The sequence below is a fragment of the Sinocyclocheilus grahami genome, unplaced genomic scaffold (genome assembly GCF_001515645.1).
Source record: "Sinocyclocheilus grahami isolate Dianchi unplaced genomic scaffold, SAMN03320097.WGS_v1.1 scaffold1259.1, whole genome shotgun sequence".
NCBI classification, from domain to species: domain Eukaryota; kingdom Metazoa; phylum Chordata; class Actinopteri; order Cypriniformes; family Cyprinidae; genus Sinocyclocheilus; species Sinocyclocheilus grahami.
The window spans coordinates 12,997-33,179 of NW_015506438.1; the positions used below are offsets into that span (position 1 = coordinate 12,997).

Consider the following 20,183-nt stretch of genomic DNA (forward strand, 5'->3'; position numbering starts at 1 on the left):
CCGGGGCATCGCTCTGTCACCGCCTTCCCTCAACCCCGCCACATTTCCATAATAATCAGAGGCAGGGACGAATAAGCGGGCTGAGAATGGTTTCTTCCACGATCTTGACACCTCGGTGTGGAGATCGGGAAGAAACAGCAGGCTCCGGCGCGGAGGTAGCGACCTGGCCCGCAGAAAGCGTTCATCGAGTTTGCTTCTCTGCGGCTCAGTCTGTTTCTCTGCGGGCCATTCGATGTTCAACTTGGCAACCGCACGAGTAACTACCTCCATTAGCTCCTCATATTGTGGGGATTGAGGGGGCGAATCTTCAACGCTCTCCATATCAACCTCCTCGGAGGAAGATAGGAGAAGGGCCGAGCCCACTCTCCGGGGGAAAGTAGCCGCAGAACGGGCTTCCGATCCCAGCGAGCGGGCAGCGGATCTGGCAGGTGAGGAAGAAGATAGGGACTCGCCCGTCTCCATTCCCTCCACCAGATCCAGCTGCGAACCCCACGAGTGCAGCTGCCACTCCGCCAAGGTGGAAGTGGGGCCAGCACCGTGAGGAATGCTGGTGAAGGCTCCCTCCTCAAAGAGAGCCTTCCGGGAGCGAAGCAAACGCAGTGGCAACTGCTCACAATGCGGACAGTCAGCCCTCTCGAGAGCCGACGCCGCGTGCTCCGCTCCCAAGCAGACCACGCACAAACTGTGTGTATCCCCGCTCGTGATGTAGCGTGGGCAGGGAGGAACACACAGTCTGTAACGCGATCTACTTTCGCCCTTTTTTGTCTTTTGCTTAGACATTTCTTTTCTTTCTCTGCTGGAGCTTATATTGGATGCTTGTGCACTTTTTTGGACAGACAACAATAAATAAGACTCACAGAACATAAATTGTGACCGACACACACAGAGAGCTTCGCTGACTGACAGAAAGCTAGCGCCGGCGGCACCTCACGTGCTTTTAAAGCTTCCTGACCATGACATCACCTGCCGCGGACGTCTCGCCCATCGTTCGACTGATTACACATATGATTCAGAGCTTGGTATCGCTGAAGGTGTTCCCCTAGCGTTTTCCGACGCAGCTCGAGTTCCCAAAGGGGAACTAGTAAATTCAAAAGGCTTCAAATGCTAATTAATAATTCAGATGTTTTTATTTAATTTTATTAATCATTCATCATACTAGAGATGGCAGGTCAAGTCTAGTGCATTGCATACAGTATCAATGCATACAAATGAATGTGCATACTGCTCACAGTGTTCATACTATATACTACTGAAATAGTAAGAGTAGCATGAGAGTAAACACATGTATTGGTCTTTTTGTACAAGAAATCATTACAAGCTCAACTTTAGTCTTCCAAACGACAGCAGCACACATCAGCTCTCTGCTTCCCTCATATTATCTTTGATGTGGGGTTAATAAAAGCGCTCAGCTTCGCTCTGGTCCACACTCATTTTGCACAGGGCCTGTGGGTTCACATGGGGCACATGTAAAACCAATGAGAGCCGCTGCCATCCCATATTTCTTAGTTATGGGCAGCAATGTTATTTGAGCTCAACCTACAGGCCTTTAACAGAGGTAATAACCCTCGCAGTGGAGCTGCTGTTTCTGCATGGAGTGAGAGGAACGTCACCCGCGGTCTGCCCTCACCTCATGCCTGCGGACTCAATAATACTGTGTGCACTAATGAGAGCTGAGAGCTCCATTCAAGCCGCCGGACCATTGTGAAAGCGACGCCAGCACTTGACGTGCTAAACTGCATTAGCTTAAGTGTCTGCGTGACTTACGCATGCTGTTTTCACAGCGTTAAAGAACACACGTAGCATCCTGTTCACATCAAGAGCGATAATTACTACTAAAGAATTGTGTTAATTGAAATGAAATAAAAATGTACTTTACAAAATTCAAAATACATTTTCAAAATTCAGTTGCAACATATTTTATTTAAATTTATTTTCACTTGATGTACTAAAATAACTAGGGTTGGGCATCGTTTGAATTTGATCAATTCCGATTTCGATTCTTTTCGATTCCAGTGTGATTAAATAATGATATCAAACATTTATCCTGTGTCTCTTTTTTGCAAACCATTTATTGGAGCTGAACACCATGAACAAAAATCAACAGGCTACATAAAAACTGGATTCTTTAAGAGCTGTTTGTGTGCAAAATAGAACTGCATCATTCTGGACAAATTGAGTTTTTTTCCCAATGGAAGTTGCGGTTCTCTCATGATTCTGAAGAAAAAGCATTAGACAACTAAACAAGATCACATGCAATTTATGAATGAATGATTCAATGACTCACTCAAGATGTACTTGTTTCATTACTGGATGAATCAGCATTCTTGAACGAATCTCTTGTATGATTCAAAGACAAATACATTTGAACAGCCCCTTTTCGCCACCTACTGGCGTAACAATGTAATCATCGATAAATCTTCATTTGAAGTGTCAAATTACTTTCAAAAGGTGATTTACTCTATTTTAATTGCTACCATACAGATCATACACACGGTTTATATCTGAACTATAAACTTTTATCCCAGTACTTCTGTGATTTGAATGTTTGTAACACAGAAATAATGATACTGTGTGGTTGAAAAGACTGAAGCTGTTTCATTCATGACAGACAGCTGCTCTCTTTAGGTCAATAGCAGAGCGGACGCAGATTTAAATGTTCAGATCACACTGATGTGATCGTACGCTGCACGGACGAACCACGTGATCACAACATTGATGACACACGTAAAAGTTTGAGGAATGAAACGGACGAATCATTGTAATTTAGGAATAAAATCACGTTGGTGTTTGAATCGTGTTCACGATCTTTAACGATCTATTCAATTAAAGTGCTTTGTCATGTTGGTGGTGACACCTGTCACGAATTCAGTCCATGGACTTCCGTTTATTCACCACCAGATGTCACCCTTTCCATTACATTGACTCTCGCACTACACAAACTGTTGCATAGCACCCCGGACTACATTTCCCATCATTCTTTGCACAATTTGCACACCGCCCTGATTGCTCTGATTGCACACAGGTGTTTCTAATCACCTCACTCACTATATTACACCCACTCTAACCACATTTCTCTGCTGAGTATTGTTTAGCCTGTACCCCTTTCCGAGTCTCCGTGTTTTCCTTGTTTTGCCTTGCCTTGCCTTGCCTGTTTTTGCGGTTTTTGATCTTTGCCTGTTTTCCTGTTTTTTTTCCCTCTCGTCTCGCCCCTGTGATTCTGTCTGCCGATCGGTGACCTACGCTAGCCCTAGGACTATTCTTGTGTTTTGCCCGCCATATACCTGTTTGCCATTGTTTGACCCTGCCGCGAGCAAGGTCCTGGCAGATCGCTAGCTTGCAGATGATCCACATGTCTCACGTCTCATCAGCCCCGTTAGAACACCTCTCTTGCAACCTGTTTAGCTATCACAGATATTATACTTAGCTTTTTAGGCTTCTGATCGCAAATGTAGCCAAACTTTGGAGCGCTTAGATTAGCGAGCAAGGTCCTGGCAGATCGCTAGGTCCGGTCCTCACAGATGAAGAAAAAAAAAAAGCGCATAGGAATCGATAGGCGGAATCAATTTAAATTTGACAAGTATCCGATTCCCGACCTTAAGAATCCGATTCTGGTGTCAGAATCGATTTTCGATTCCCAACCCTAAAAATATAACTGTATAAAACCTAAAAATTAAATAAAAAACACACTACTAAAAATGACAAAAACAAACAGTAAAATTACAATAAAATTCCACACGATAATTTTTTTAAAACACTATAAAACAAAAATCAGTCTTTTAAAATGTAACATTATACATTTGAAAAACATTTTGATGCACTGAAAAACTGGCAGAAATTTCACAACTAATTTAATTTTGAAATTTAGAAAAAAAATATAATTTATTATAAATAATATTCTAATATTTTATTTACTTTTTACTTAATTTTATTTTTTTTACAGTGTAGAGTATGAAAAATGTATATTTATTCTGAGAATTGTTAAATGTACATTTGTTTACATGTTAAAAAAATTACATTTGTGTTTTCACAATAACAAAGGTGATCTAAGTGTAATATATAAATAATATATAAATGAACAAATATTTTAATATTTTAAAACTACAGGTGCATCTCAATAAATTAGAATGTCATGGAAAAGTTCATTTATTTCAGTAATTCAACTCAAATTGTGAAACTTGTGTATTAAATAGAAAATAAAAATGTAATATTTTTAAATTAGTTTAAAAAATACAAATACAAAAAAATATTTTTCAAATTAAAAATAATGTGTAATATTTTTAATTAATTAAAAAATTTAAAAGATACGTAAAAGAACAATTCTCCTTAACAAGCTATGGAATTTAAGATATTCATGCCACAAATTATGCAGAATGATCGCTAACTCTATGCTGCAATAGCTTTGCAAACATCACTAAAAACACAATAAACCGTTTAAACAAACAGCAATCCCAGAAGTCTTCAGTATGACAGACGAAAGCGGGACCTTTCAGAACGTAAACGAGAACCCAGAGGCGACGCAGCTTTCAGAGACAACGCATCTACATCTGCATCGAGTCAAAAACAATATTCACTTGAGACGCGAGTGTGTGCGCCTCGGGCTTCCCCTTCACTCTGAACGGCTCGGTCACAGCGGCGCATTTAGTGCCCATCAAACACACAGAAGAAAGAAATTGCTCTGTCACAAAAACAGCCTCGTCTTCAGGAGATTCACTGCAGTCTCAAAGCAAAAGAAAGCCATTTCTGCATCAAGCCAAATGAAGCAAACATTCACTGACATGAAACGAACAGAGGTCAACAGGACAGAAACACCATCACAGTCAGTCCTGCAGTATATACTAAAACCAGCCTACTATTCATTCAAACAGCATGTGAAACCTTGTGCAACGATAAAAGAGTCAGCGACGGCCAGTGAATAAAGACATTTTGTGATTTTAATCCAGTTTTGTGTGAAAATATCTAATCTTTGGCAGTCTAGAGAGACTGCATAATGTGTACAGTAAACATACTGCATACTAGTTACATACTAGCCAGGCCAATATTTGATAACAACAACGTCGACTTGGTAGAACAGCACAAAAACAGCCAAAATCTACAGACAGCCTTGTCAATGGAAAATATACAGTTATAGGCTATAAAAGGCATTTCATGTCAGCAAGTTCATCTCATTTCCATTGAAAAAACAATATTGTTGAACTATGACTGCAAAAACAGTACAAGCTATGTCAGATTCACATAAAATGTCTACGTAATTTTTGCTTTGTACTATATTATGTATGCATTATTCTCTATTATTCCTATTTGTTTTTAATAAATGTAAAACTTGTAATTCATTTTTATTAATGTTTTGATTATTTTCAAAATGTTTTATACAAAGCACGTTGAATTACCATTGTGTACATATTTAAAAGTTACCTTAAAATGCAATTTAATTTGCATATGTTTTAAAAGACAATATATTTTCAGTCTTTATACTTAAAAAATTGATTAATTAAAAACTAAATTCTAAAAGATTTTGTCTGAATAAATAAAAACAAAACACTCTTTTTAAATGCAATGCATAAATTATAATGCACAAAAAAAAATCATTCTTATATTTGTTAAATATACATTTGTTTAAATGTTAAAATAATTATGTTGTTTACATTGTTAAAATAATTACATTTACCAGTTAATCAATTATTAAAGTTAAAAAAGTTAACTTTTAGTGAGTTTTTCATAATAAAAAAGGTGATCTAAGTGTAAAAATAGGAGAAATAAGCATGCAATTAAATAATTAAATATTGAATGTAATTATTAAATTAAAATTATTTATTAAATTATTTAATTAATTATAAAAAAAATATTAAATTAAATATCCAATAATGGAACTAGATCTAGGAACTAGATATTTAATTGTTCATGTTAATTTACTCTATTTTTACACTTAGATTATCACTGCATAATGCTACTTAAAAATAAATAAATCTCTAATATTGGCTGATGATACAGATTTATCGTGCAAGCCTAAGCATGGTTAGTACCACAGAAATTACACACTTCTGCTTTAAAAAGTACCTAGTATTTTTTAATTCATACAATTATTTTAAAATTAATAAAATAAAAAATAATTAATATATTTTTTAATGATTTGAAATTAATCTTAACATTTAAAATAATATATATATTTTTTTGCATAATTTAAAATTAAATTAATTATTTAGCAAAAGTTTAAAATTTAACAACTCTCCTTAACAAGCTGCACAATTTGAGATATCATTCATGTCACAAACGGTGATGCAAAAAACATTTAAACAACAAATAATCAGAAATTCCAGAAACCTTGTGCTGCAAGAACAGTACTAAACTGTGAACAAAAGTTGCATTTATAACAAAGCAAAAAGTGAGTCATTGCGATTGATCAGATGGATAAATATTTAAACGAGGGCAGAGTCTCCCTGAGGCTCATCGTCTGCGTCTTTTAGCGAATCAGTATTCAGTGCCATTTCTCTGGCTAATTAATCTCTGTATTTACATAATCAAGCTGAACACATATATTTAGCGAGGATGAAAATGGAAAACGGAACGTTTTGCGAGTTCACATAAAAGCGTAATTGCTTACCTATCGACGATCCCACACATGTCCATCTGCAGATCGCTAAAATTCCCAAACAACATCTGCTGCACTCGGATGAGATCCACTAAAGTGCCGTCCGTCCGGATGAGACGCATGCATCCTTGGAAAACACTGAACGGGTTTCTGCAGCCGCTGCCGTCTTCTGTGTCCGGACATCCTGCAGACAAAAATCACAAATACACACAAAATAACACGTTTAAGCTATTGCAGTGTTATTTAAGTATCATTCATGTAGTAGTAGAGTTTTTATACATTTTTTAATCAGTTTCAAATTTTTCTATTTTCATTTTAGTTAATGTTTAGTTTTAGTAAAGTACGTAGTTTTAGTTATTTATTTGCTGAAATTAATTTGAATATATATATAATATATATGAAGAGTTTGGTTCCAAAACGCGATAAATGCCATTTTAAAAATGTATCTGGTCGGTATTGAAAAGTAAATTTTTAATTTTACGCAAAATGTGATATCCGCCGAGTTATTCTGTCATGATTTCTCCCTTTTTTTCCAAACCGCGACAAACGCCAGTCTCCCTTCTCTGCAGAATGCGATATATCCGCTCAACCAATCACAGCACACCACTCCACGCACTGTAAACAGTAACAACCAATCACAGCGCACCATTCCATGCACTCTAGACAGTAATGGCGGCGCTCTGAATACACCCGGCATCCTAGTTTTCCTCATCTACTTTGTACTTTGTGATCAATAAACAAACTTAGGGCTGCACGATAAATGGCATGTGATTGTCATGCGCATCTCGTCAGTAAAGCCGGTTCTGTGATTAATAGTAAATCTCCATTACGTGCTTTCATTTACTACACAGAGCCGTAGATCACTGCAATATAGCGTTCATAATCGCAGATGAGTCGCATTTGATTATGAACGCGATATTGCGTAGCTTGTCAGTGTAAGTGTTTTTATTTATGCCATTAATGTTTTTGTTAATACAGCGTATAGCACTAGTCAACTAAATGAATGTAAAAAAAGAAATCCCACTCAAAAAGTGAAAAAGAAATCAAAAAGATGAATGCACTTTTGGAAGTTGAATGTAAGGGAAATGTCATTTTGGAATTTCTGTGGTTTAATGTGATATTTTTGTTCAAGTATGTTCATGATGAAATTTTCTTTTATTGTTGTAATTAATTTATAGCATTCACAAGATGACCCGCTGAATTAATTTTGGGCGATGACTGATTGAATGTATTTTTAGTCCAGTGCCTGCATATAAGATTAGTATTGACCAAGTTCAGAGGCTGTCATACGTGGATTAACTTACTACGTTGTGTATTTTCAACAGTTTCAATATGAAAAATAAGTTTTATACTGATTCAATGGATTTATTGCATTTTGAAAAAAAACAAAAAAACATGTCATGGATTTATTGCATTTTGGGGAAAAAAATTATACAATTTTATACACTTTTACATTTTTCCTTATTTTAGTACATCAAGTTGAACTAAATGGAAATGAGAAATGTTAAATAAAACAGGATTGAGTTTTTTATAGTTTATTTTTCAGTTAACATTTATAAGTAACAAAAATGTTTATTTTATTGTTTTTTTAGTTTTAGTTAACTGCAAAAATAATTTGCATTGCGCTCAATAAAAATACAATGTTTTATACAGTATATGTCTACATCTTTTTTTATTAATTTGTATTTATTTAGCTGAAATAAATTAGCTTAATTTTTTATAGTTTCAATTGAAAGAAAATCATATATGTTGCTATGGCAACTTGCTAAAATACAATGCTTTTAAGGTTTTTTTTATAGTTTATAAATATTTCAGTTAACGTTTATTTTTTTTAAACAACAATTTTTATTATTTGAGTTAATAATAATGTTGACCGCAAACATTTCTGATTGATTTCGATTGTGCTCAGAAAAGTTATTTTTATATGTCTATAGTTTTTATTATTTTGTATTTATTTTATTTATCTGAAATAAAATAACTTTAATTTTTTACTTTGTTTATTTCATTTCAGTTCAAGTTTATAAGTACCGTATTTCAAGTTAAACTAAACGAAAATGATCAATGTTACCATTGGAAATAAGCTATTTACAGTTTATTTCAGTTATCGATTTGATATGTTTTAGGTATGTTCGGTTATTTATTTTTTTTATAAAAAAAATGTTTGTACTCATGTACTGTTTTACTTAACACTAATAATGCTAACTGCAAAAATGATTTGGACTGCGCTCAACAAATATTTACAAATCACATGTCGAAATTTACCTGCAAAAATGTCACATACTGTCATGTCAAAAGCTTATATGTGGACAACCGTCTCATAACATGCATGACGATCTGATGCATGCTTTACTGCAGCTCAGTGCAGACACACTGCAGCAGTGCATTCAGACGGCGTTACTCTCTCTCTCTCTCCAGTTACTGAGCTGAAGGCTATTAAGCCTCTGAGAGTTTCAGCCCCAAACCGCTGGAAAGCTAAACCAATGTGCTTTTCTCAGCGGAAGCTGTGCGTTGACTGACACGACGGATTGATTAACGTGAAGGACTGGGTTCGTGTAGAGGGAAATTACTCGGAGCTAGCGTGTTGCTTTGTGTTAGCAGACGGCGATGGATGGCTAAAGGTTGCTCTTACCACCTAAGAATAGCTGGCTGTCAGGCGCGACAGGGAAGGAAGTGGATGCTGTAGAGCTGTCGGTTTTGTCCAGGGTGACTGCGAGACGCCCCCGACGGACAGCCAGCTCCAGCGAGTGCCACTGACCGTCATTTAAACTGGCACCTGTGGAGAGAGAGCGCAAGCATATGGATCAGGCAAAATAACAGGCATTAGGGAGATCATTTTTACATAAACCGTAAGAACAGATTTCTGCCTTAAACTTAATCAATAAAACTATTTTTAGCTAGAAAGTTCCTTTGTGATGTAAATTTTCATACACTGTGCCACTGATGTTGACTTTGCTCTACCCTTCACACACAAGAGAGATGATTCTGCTTTTACTGTCAAATAAACTGAAACTATGGTATATATATCCCACAATGCATGAGCTGAACCTGCGGTGATGTCCGTCACGATCCGGCCGGTCTTATGGATCTGCAGTCGCGCTCTGCCCTCGCTCAGATAGAGCCACAGCGTTCCCGCGTTATGCTGCAGGTCAAAGGTCATCAGCAGACCCGCTCTGTTCCAGGTCCTGAACTGCAGAGCGACCGACGCGCTTTCTCCACCGGAGACCCACGGCAAAGCGAGGTAACTTCCAGGACTGGCGAAGGTCACCGGCACGTCTATGGATTCGGTGCATGTGAAGCTGACGTTCCCCTGCGAGAGACACAAATACTGCAGTAAGACCAAGAGCGTTTCTCACGCAAGCTGCATTTGTGATCGTGAAGAACGTCTGCTTTATAAATTATGCATTTGCTCTCCTGCCTATTATCTTGAAACCAATGTCACAGCCATTACGACAATTAATTAAAGGGATGGTAATTGGTTTAACCCCCAAAATCCCAAGACAATGGTTGTAAAAAAAGGAGAAACCCTGTATAATGGAGGAGAACATGGTAAGGGTCACGGAAACACAAAGCTCTCATTATGGAAAAATGAGGCAGCCAACAATTGACAGTCGCTAACAGGCCAAATAAAGCAGCTGCAGACGTGACTGTGTTCACACACTTACTGTGATGAAGACCTGCTGCTCTTCGGCTCGCTCGATCACGCTGATGTCGTTGTAAAGCACGTTTTCCAAGCAACCGTGGAAGTTTCTTCTGGAGTGGGATTTCTGGAGTCCAGGCGCTGACGTTCCACCGAAACTGATCTTGTGAAAGAACGACAGATTCATGTCAGAAATCACACATATTAACGGAGTGATATGAAATTAATAAGCTAAACTCCATTGACAGACTGTCGATTAGCACGGAAGATCATTTTTAACTCATAACTCATTTTTCAAAAACTACCTTTACACTAATGACATGCAGTGAGGCGATAAAATACTGTCAATTGTAATAAGTGACCCTGCAGCACAGAAGCACAGCACAGCACAAAAGCAGTGTTAAGTCGCTGGGGGATACTTGTAGCAATAGCCAACAATACATTGTATGGGTCAAAATTATACATTTTTCTTTTATGCCAAAAATCATTAGGATATTAAGTAAAGATCATGTTCCATGAAGATATTTTGTGAATTTCCTACCGTAAATATATCAAAACGTAATTTTTGATTAGTAATATGCATTGCTAAGAACTTCATTTGGACAACTTTAAAGATGATTTTCTCAATATTTAGATTTTTTTGCACCCTCAGATTCCAGATTTTCAAATAGTTGTATCTCAGCCAAATATTGTCCGATCCTCACAAACCATACATCAATGGAAAGCTTATTTAGTCAACTTTGAACTGAATGTTTTTAAAAAACATATTATAAAAATTACAATACAGTGAAAAAATACATATAAATATGATTATTATTATTCATTACCACTTTATGATATATATATATATATATATATACTAAATTATATAAATTTATTAATTGAAATTATATTAATAAATTATAACTTATTAAATTATATTAGTTAAAAATAATTTATTAATAATTTATTGGTTAACTAGTGTGAGACAGAAAATCAACTAGTAACCATGACTGTGTAAAGTTCTACAAATTAACAAAATTAATAAATATACATTTAATTTTAATATACATAAATAATATTGAAATTAAATTTATATTGTTAATTTTTATTATTAATGACATACAGTAGTCAACATTTGAAGTGGATCAAAACCTTTCATCAATGTTGTCCTAAAACCAAAACAATACCTGTTCTTCAATACTTTGATGAACTTTATTTATCCACTTCAAATGTTGACTACTGTATTTTTTTTTTAAAGTCTTACGAATATTATTATTAAATATCATTTTTTTAAATTATATTTACTAGTTAACATGTTAACATGGGAGACAATCATTTAGTAACCCTGCCTGTATATAGTTAGTCAAGTTGAATATATATATATATATATATGTTCTATATAAATGAACTTGGCTTGTATAGTGAGGCTTTTCTAGTTTACTGTAATGTAAGTGTTGATATCAATATAAATGAACAGTGTGTCACAACAAAGTGAAAGACTCAGAAAGTGAAATCTAATTACACACAGACATTTCCATTCTAGCTGATTTATGTTGTTTGTATAATTCACATGTTTGAAATGCTTTACTGGACTAATTGAGCTGGAAGTCGTTAGCGGCTCACCTCGTTTATCTCAGAGTGACTCCAGGACTCGAGCAGCTGGAACTGCTGGGTGTTTTTGTCCACGGTGAAGTTCACGAGTCCTCGAACTCGCTCCACGCTGACGTGATGCCAGTGCTGATCGTCCAGCAGACTGCCCAGAGACACCAGAGGGTGGAAATCAGCCCACAAACCCCGGCCTGAAACACACACAGACACAGACACAGACACAGACACAGACACAGACACAGACACAGACACAGACACAGACAAACAAACACATACACACACACAGGGATCAAGACGGCTTGATAAAACTACATAAGTTTGGATACTTTAAATATCAGAAACTGACATTAGAAAATATTCAATCACCATTCATTAACATGCAGGTCATGAAATAACAATGTAGCTGTTTGAAACATTTACTGCATATACAATTTCACGTACTATTTTTAAACAAAGGTTATATAGCATATACTGTCCAGTACGCAGTAAGCAGCAGGGTTTTTTTTACCTAGAAGAGTACAAGGCTGGCTGTGCACAAAGGCTTTTTTTTTTTTTTATTAAATTTTTTTTTTAAAGGGTCAATTCCGACTTTGCTATGACAATCTGGCACTTCTGAATCAGCGACTGTAAGTATGTTTTGTTATTAGTTTAAGTATTTGCTATTGACTGTTCAAATGCGGAGTTTTGCGCAGCGCAGAGTAACGCGTTGTGTGTGTGTGTGTGTGTGTGTGTGTGTGTGAGGGGAACAGGGTCACATCACAGGAGAGTGAACTGTCTGTCAGGAATCATAGCACGTCAGCTATCTTAACCGCGGCTTGTGTACTGCATCATCACTGTGTCTGTCACGCAACTCTGTTGCCCTTTCAGGCTTGAACTGATGGTAAAACTAACCACATTATTAATAGTCTTGATATTTACTTTGAAAGCTGAAGCGATTATGGTAAGGGGTGTTACATTTCCGACGAGTGCTTGCGGTGTTCGGCCAATCACAATGCGCTGGGTCAGCTGGCCAATCAGAGCAGACTGCGCTTGTCAAAGGAGGGGGCTTTGTTGAAAACGAAGTGTTTGAGAGAAGCGGGGCATAGAGGACCTACAATAATGTACAGTATTTGAAAAATAATGTGTTTTTTGAACATTAAAGCATGTCAACATTCTGTTGCACCAAATACACAAAATAATGATCTTTAAAATAGCATCATATGACCCGTTTAACAGAGAAACATAGAGATATAAATAGGAGAGGTTTTCTCTGGCTGTAAATAATAAATCAACAAATAATTACACACTGTTCCATAAAACAATGTACAATTTAAGCAAAAGACAAGAGATTGTAATCAAAAGAAGATGAAATGCATCTCTTGCCAATTGCGATTCTTTGTACTCACAGCAGGGTTATTAACGTGATTTAAAACTAAATTTAAAAAAAATTAATTACTTAAAGTAACTTTTGAAAATCTGGCAATTAGCTGAAATAATAAATAAATAAATATGTTATAAATAATATAATTTTATAAAAATACAAATAAATAAATATGAACCATGAAACAAAATTACTCAAATGAAAAATAAAAGGAAATATAAAAATAAAATTGGCAACATTAGACATTTTAGTATTTCAACCTAGATCTAATATATATATATATATATGCATATATATATATATATATATATATATATATATATTGATATTTTTTTGTATTTAAAACAAATAATTGAAATAAAGTTGAAAGGAATATTAGAGGAAAACCTAAAATACTAAGTTAAACTGCTACAATTACTAAAAATGAAATAAAACAAATTAAAACTAAACAGAAATTTACAAAAATAAATAAAGAAATGGAGAAATAATACAAAGGACAAATCACAATTAATAAAACTTTAAATAGAAAAATTAAAGATAATTCAAAATATGAATAAATACTATAGAATATAAGTAATATTAAAGTAACACATCACACTGATTGTCTTATATGAATATCAAACACAACACCGCTGCAACAAACTCGAGCTCAATTAACATCACTGAGATGATCTGCTAAATTCGGCATTCACATTACTCTGCGACTGTTTGCTCTAAAAGTGCAACACTTTTTAAAGCCTCACAGACTTTACGTATCACCTCCTTAAAGTAGCTTCAGATCTGTGAAATAAACTGAGATGCTGAGATGTTTAGAGCAGCTTTACTTCACCTGCGGCTCTGACACTCGGCCAGCCAGATCACAGCTCACTTCTGCTGCCGCTTATTTTAAGCACTGACACGCTTCTGGGAGAAGAGGCAAGTGAGACGCTTCTCTTTGCTGAATCAGGACGAGTTTCAGGTGACAGCGGTTCACACAGGTTTGATTACAGCCGTAAGATTCATCTTTTATATAAATACATTTAAGGAAAATAGTTTGCAGTTTTGGTACTGCGTTGGGTTGCCATTTCTGTGACACACACGTAAGAAATAAAAATGACAAGAAATAATAAGAACAAATAACAAAAAAATAAATATGTAATAATAATAATAATAACAATCATCATTAATAACCTATATATATCTATCCATATATAATAATTATTATTATTTGTACATTATAATTAATATTTAATTAGCATTTCATTGTAAAATGTTTGTATTTTAGTCATTGTATTTTCTATTTTTTAATTTTATATATATAAACTAAAATACAAAAATTATATATATATATATATATATATATATAATTTTTGTATTTTAGTTTATTTTAATATTTAAGTTTTAGTAATTGTGTATTTTCATTTTTATTAGTTTTAATATTTCTATTTAGCTTTACATTTTATTTCCGTTTTACTAATACTTTCAACTTATTAGCTTTATTGTAATTATTTACTATTAATTAATTATAATTATGTGTGTGTGTATAACACAAATATGTAAAGAAATAAAAAATAAAAACATTTATAAAAACAAATAAAATATAAAATTATATGCATATGTATTATTATTATAAATATTAATAAAGAATCATATATAATTATTACTCTTTATATTACTTATATGGAGAGATTTTTGCAAAATGTAAACAAAATATATGTAATTTTATAATTTATAGGTGTGTACTAAGTGATCTTAACTCGTATAATGTTTTAGTCTTGTGGCTATATTTTTTATACTTGATGTCGGATCAAAAATTCAGGGACACTTTTACAAAGCTGACAGAAGAGGACAGGCATTTCTCATATTTTCATTGTCAGATGATGACAGATCGACAGTGTCGTATATTATTTTTCGTTAATCAGAGTCGCTCTTCAAACACAAATATGAGTATGGCTGTCATGCGAGTGAAGGGGACAGATCAAGGCCGAGCTGATGTTATTCTGCTTTCTAAGAGGAACAAAAATCATGAAATATTAAGCAGCGGAACTCTTGTTAAATAACATCAGAGCCGTCATTGCCGTAAAATCAAAGCAGAACTGGTTTATATTCTGATGGTAACTGACCAGTGCCAGACCGACCGATTGTAACTGATGAATAATTGATAGACATGTTGCGTGCCATAAACATAAAATAGATGCATTAATAGTAATAGGTTCATCTTACATGAATGCAGTGGTTGATGAACATGATGCAGGACCACTGACTGTGTGATGGAGCCTACAGAATGCAGTTATATGAGCCTAAAATTCAAGATGAGGCAAAAAATTACCCTGTATGGGTTTTTCGTCTCATATTTATATAAGATACAGTTTAGCACAGATACAGTTTATCTCACACGAGCAAGTGCTGTTTTCCCAAATACATTTTATTAGGGCTGCAAAACGATTAATCGCGATTAATCGCATTCAAAATAAAAGTTTGTTTACATACTGTATGTGTGTGTACTGTGTATATTTATTACGTATATATAAATACACACACATATACTGTATGTATATATTTGAAAAAATATTTGTATGTATATATACTTATAGTTATATATAATTTATATTGTATATAAATATAAATATTTCATATATAAATTAACATATTAACACATGTATGTGTGCATTTATATATACGTAATAAATATACACAGTACATACACATATAGTATGTAAACAAACTTTTATTTTGAATGCGATTAATCGCGATTAATCGTATTGCAGCCCTAATTTTTAGACAACAGTTAAAAAAACAAGACGTTAATAGTTTGTTAAATTTTAGACACATTATTGTCAATAGTCTGTTTTACTAAATTTGTATTAGTTTTTTAAAAATATTTATATTTAGCTTTATTTTTATTTCAGTTTTACAAATTTTCCCCTTTTACTAAAGTTTTCCCCTTAATATTTATATTTTATTTTACCCTTATTTTAAAGGGGTCCTATTATGCTTTTTCACTTTTTGAATTTTAGTCAGTGTGTAGTGTGTATGTTTGGGCATAAAAAAGTCCTACAAAGTTACAAATCTCAAAGTCCACTCCAAAGGGATATATTTCGTTTTTTAAAAATCCCTTTTCAAGAACTACAACGAACGGCTCGTTTGGACTGCAGCGTTGTTTTCCCGGGTTTTTATGATGTCACAAAGTGGCTCATTAGAATATCATTAAAATAAATCCCGTCTACGGAAATTGGAATGGTTGGGGGGTGGGGAGGGGTTTAATATTTAAGTTTTAGTAATTGTGTATTTTCATTTTTATTAGTTTTAATATTTCTATTTAGCTTTACATTTTATTTCCGTTTTACTAATACTTTCAACTTATTAGCTTTATTGTAATTATTTACTATTAATTAATTATAATTATGTGTGTGTGTATAACACAAATATGTAAAGAAATAAAAAATAAAAACATTTATAAAAACAAATAAAATATAAAATTATATGCATATGTATTATTATTATAAATATTAATAAAGAATCATATATAATTATTACTCTTTATATTACTTATATGGAGAGATTTTTGCAAAATGTAAACAAAATATATGTAATTTTATAATTTATAGGTGTGTACTAAGTGATCTTAACTCGTATAATGTTTTAGTCTTGTGGCTATATTTTTTATACTTGATGTCGGATCAAAAATTCAGGGACACTTTTACAAAGCTGACAGAAGAGGACAGGCATTTCTCATATTTTCATTGTCAGATGATGACAGATCGACAGTGTCGTATATTATTTTTCGTTAATCAGAGTCGCTCTTCAAACACAAATATGAGTATGGCTGTCATGCGAGTGAAGGGGACAGATCAAGGCCGAGCTGATGTTATTCTGCTTTCTAAGAGGAACAAAAATCATGAAATATTAAGCAGCGGAACACTTGTTAAATAACATCAGAGCCGTCATTGCCGTAAAATCAAAGCAGAACTGGTTTATATTCTGATGGTAACTGACCAGTGCCAGACCGACCGATTGTAACTGATGAATAATTGATAGACATGTTGCGTGCCATAAACATAAAATAGATGCATTAATAGTAATAGGTTCATCTTACATGAATGCAGTGGTTGATGAACATGATGCAGGACCACTGACTGTGTGATGGAGCCTACAGAATGCAGTTATATGAGCCTAAAATTCAAGATGAGGCAAAAAATTACCCTGTATGGGTTTTTCGTCTCATATTTATATAAGATACAGTTTAGCACAGATACAGTTTATCTCACACGAGCAAGTGCTGTTTTCCCAAATACATTTTATTAGGGCTGCAAAACGATTAATCGCGATTAATCGCATTCAAAATAAAAGTTTGTTTACATACTGTATGTGTGTGTACTGTGTATATTTATTACGTATATATAAATACACACACATATACTGTATGTATATATTTGAAAAAATATTTGTATGTATATATACTTATAGTTATATATAATTTATATTGTATATAAATATAAATATTTCATATATAAATTAACATATTAACACATGTATGTGTGCATTTATATATACGTAATAAATATACACAGTACATACACATATAGTATGTAAACAAACTTTTATTTTGAATGCGATTAATCGCGATTAATCGTATTGCAGCCCTAATTTTTAGACAACAGTTAAAAAAACAAGACGTTAATAGTTTGTTAAATTTTAGACACATTATTGTCAATAGTCTGTTTTACTAAATTTGTATTAGTTTTTTAAAAATATTTATATTTAGCTTTATTTTTATTTCAGTTTTACAAATTTTCCCCTTTTACTAAAGTTTTCCCCTTAATATTTATATTTTATTTTACCCTTATTTTAAAGGGGTCCTATTATGCTTTTTCACTTTTTGAATTTTAGTCAGTGTGTAGTGTGTATGTTTGGGCATAAAAAAGGCCTACAAAGTTACAAATCTCAAAGTCCACTCCAAAGGGATATATTTCGTTTTTTAAAAATCCCTTTTCAAGAACTACAACGAACGGCTCGTTTGGACTGCAGCGTTGTTTTCCCGGGTTTTTATGATGTCACAAAGTGGCTCATTAGAATATCATTAAAATAAATCCCGTCTACGGAAATTGGAATGGTTGGGGGGTGGGGAGGGGCGAGGTCGTGGTTAGAACGCTTGGTTGAGTCAAAGCAAAGTCCCTTTCAAGGAAAGTCCGTTCACTCGGCCGCCGTATTTGCAACACCTCCGGGCAGCTCAAACAAGACCAAGTCTTATCTAAATGAATGGGGGAATCCTGAAATCTCAAAAACTGTTTGCTGAACTCGCGATTAAATTACATATTTCAAATCAGCAACAAAATCTGAAATGAACTGCCCCATGAATGTTCTTTCTTATGCTCAAATAGCGTTTAAAATATATATATATACTGTATACACACACACACATATAATATATATATATATATATATACACACACACACACACACTGAAAAACTGATGTGCAAATGAATCCTCGTTTTTGAATGAATCCAAGGTTTTTTATTTAATTTTTTATTTAAAATTTATTTTATTTAAAGAAATAAAATTTTGGTCTTAGTTAAAGTTAACTATCTTTTATTAAGTAACTTTTCATTGACTGTGTTACCTCAGCACCATCGGGGTCAATATTTTGACTGTAGTTCAATTTTTCTTTGGTTTTATATTTTCTTTTCTCAGGAGAAGCAGCAGGAAACTTCATTGAATCTCATTACTGTCTGTGTGAAACGGATTGTTCTTTCCTGTATTTTCTCATCTCGTCTCAGTCTGTGGTTGTAAATCTTATGCCGCGTGTCTGTACGAGTTTGACAATTAAAAGTACGTGTTCGATTTACCATTTACGTTTGACTTTGGCATTTGGAAATGTGAAGATTGCAGCAGCAGAGGATGTGCTGTTTTCATCAGATCTCACGCTTTTTGTCTGCAAGTTGATTTTGATATTAAGTCTGGGTTAGCTGAAGTTTGCAATATAATTGTGAGCCTGCAGCACAAAAGCAGCCTTAAGTCGCTGGGGTATATTTGTAGCAATAGCCAACAATACATTGTATGGGTCAAAATTATAGATCAATCATTAGGATATTAAGTAAAGATCATGTTCCATGAAGATATTTTGTAAATTTCCTACTGTAAATATATTAAAACTTAATGTTTGATTAGTAATATGTATTGCTAAGAACTTCATTTGGACATCTTTAAAGGCGATTTTCTCAATATTTAGATTTTTTTTCACCCTCAGATTCCAGATATTCAAATATACAAATAGCCAAATATTGTCATATCCTAACAAACCATACATCAATGGAAAGCTTATTTATTCAGCTTTCAGATGATCTATAAATCTCAATTTCGAGAAAATTTACCCTTATGACTGGTTTTGTGCTCCAGGGTCACAATTTATTTGAAGGACATTCAGGTTTGTTTGAATGGAACGTACAGTAGTGCAATCGTTCTGTCGCGATTGTCCTTTAAATATTCACGTCATCCACATCTAAAGCATGCATAAATCCAGCACAACTGCACTGAGAAGCAGCGGTTCAGAAGATAAACTGTGCCACAGGTCCGATCATCTTATGTGCCGATGTTGTTGTTGTTGTTGTGATGCAGAGACAGCTGTCAGTCTCTGGCAAGCACAGGCTTCTGTCTGTGCCGAAAAATACATCTGCAAACAAGCTGTGACATGAAGATTTATGCCCCATTTCCCAAACTATTTTATTCTGCTGGTCATTTGCATTCATCAAGCTGTCTGTTTGTTTTGTGCTCCAGTGGGTCATGTTCTGCCCCAAACTTCTCTAGTCTGAGTTTGGATTTAAATACACAATGTTCTGACCGCATTGACCGATGCTTTAGAATTCTGCAATCATAAATATTAACAGTTTGTTTGTTTTGCGAGATGCCGCAGACATAATTTTTCTCATGCTAATCTGAACAGCAGGAGCATGAATTCAAGTAAATAGTGTCAATTTTGATTTCACACTGAAACAGATATATATATATATATATATATATATATATATATATA

General features: G+C 34.1%; 1 protein-coding gene across 1 annotated transcript in view; it reads right to left on the minus strand.

The window, feature by feature from the left end:
• LOC107568578 (contactin-associated protein-like 4) overlaps positions 1-20,183 on the minus strand; it is a gene marked incomplete at its 3' end in the record, with an annotated part of 103,565 nt that overhangs the window by 4,780 nt on the left and 78,602 nt on the right. The window contains exons 6-11 of the mRNA XM_016254544.1: positions 11,829-12,004; positions 10,249-10,386; positions 9,632-9,893; positions 9,216-9,359; positions 6,599-6,770; positions 4,611-4,710 (exon numbers count right to left, since the gene is read on the minus strand). Coding sequence (XP_016110030.1) covers positions 4,611-4,710; positions 6,599-6,770; positions 9,216-9,359; positions 9,632-9,893; positions 10,249-10,386; positions 11,829-12,004 — 992 coding nt within the window. The remainder of the gene's footprint in view (positions 1-4,610; positions 4,711-6,598; positions 6,771-9,215; positions 9,360-9,631; positions 9,894-10,248; positions 10,387-11,828; positions 12,005-20,183) is intronic.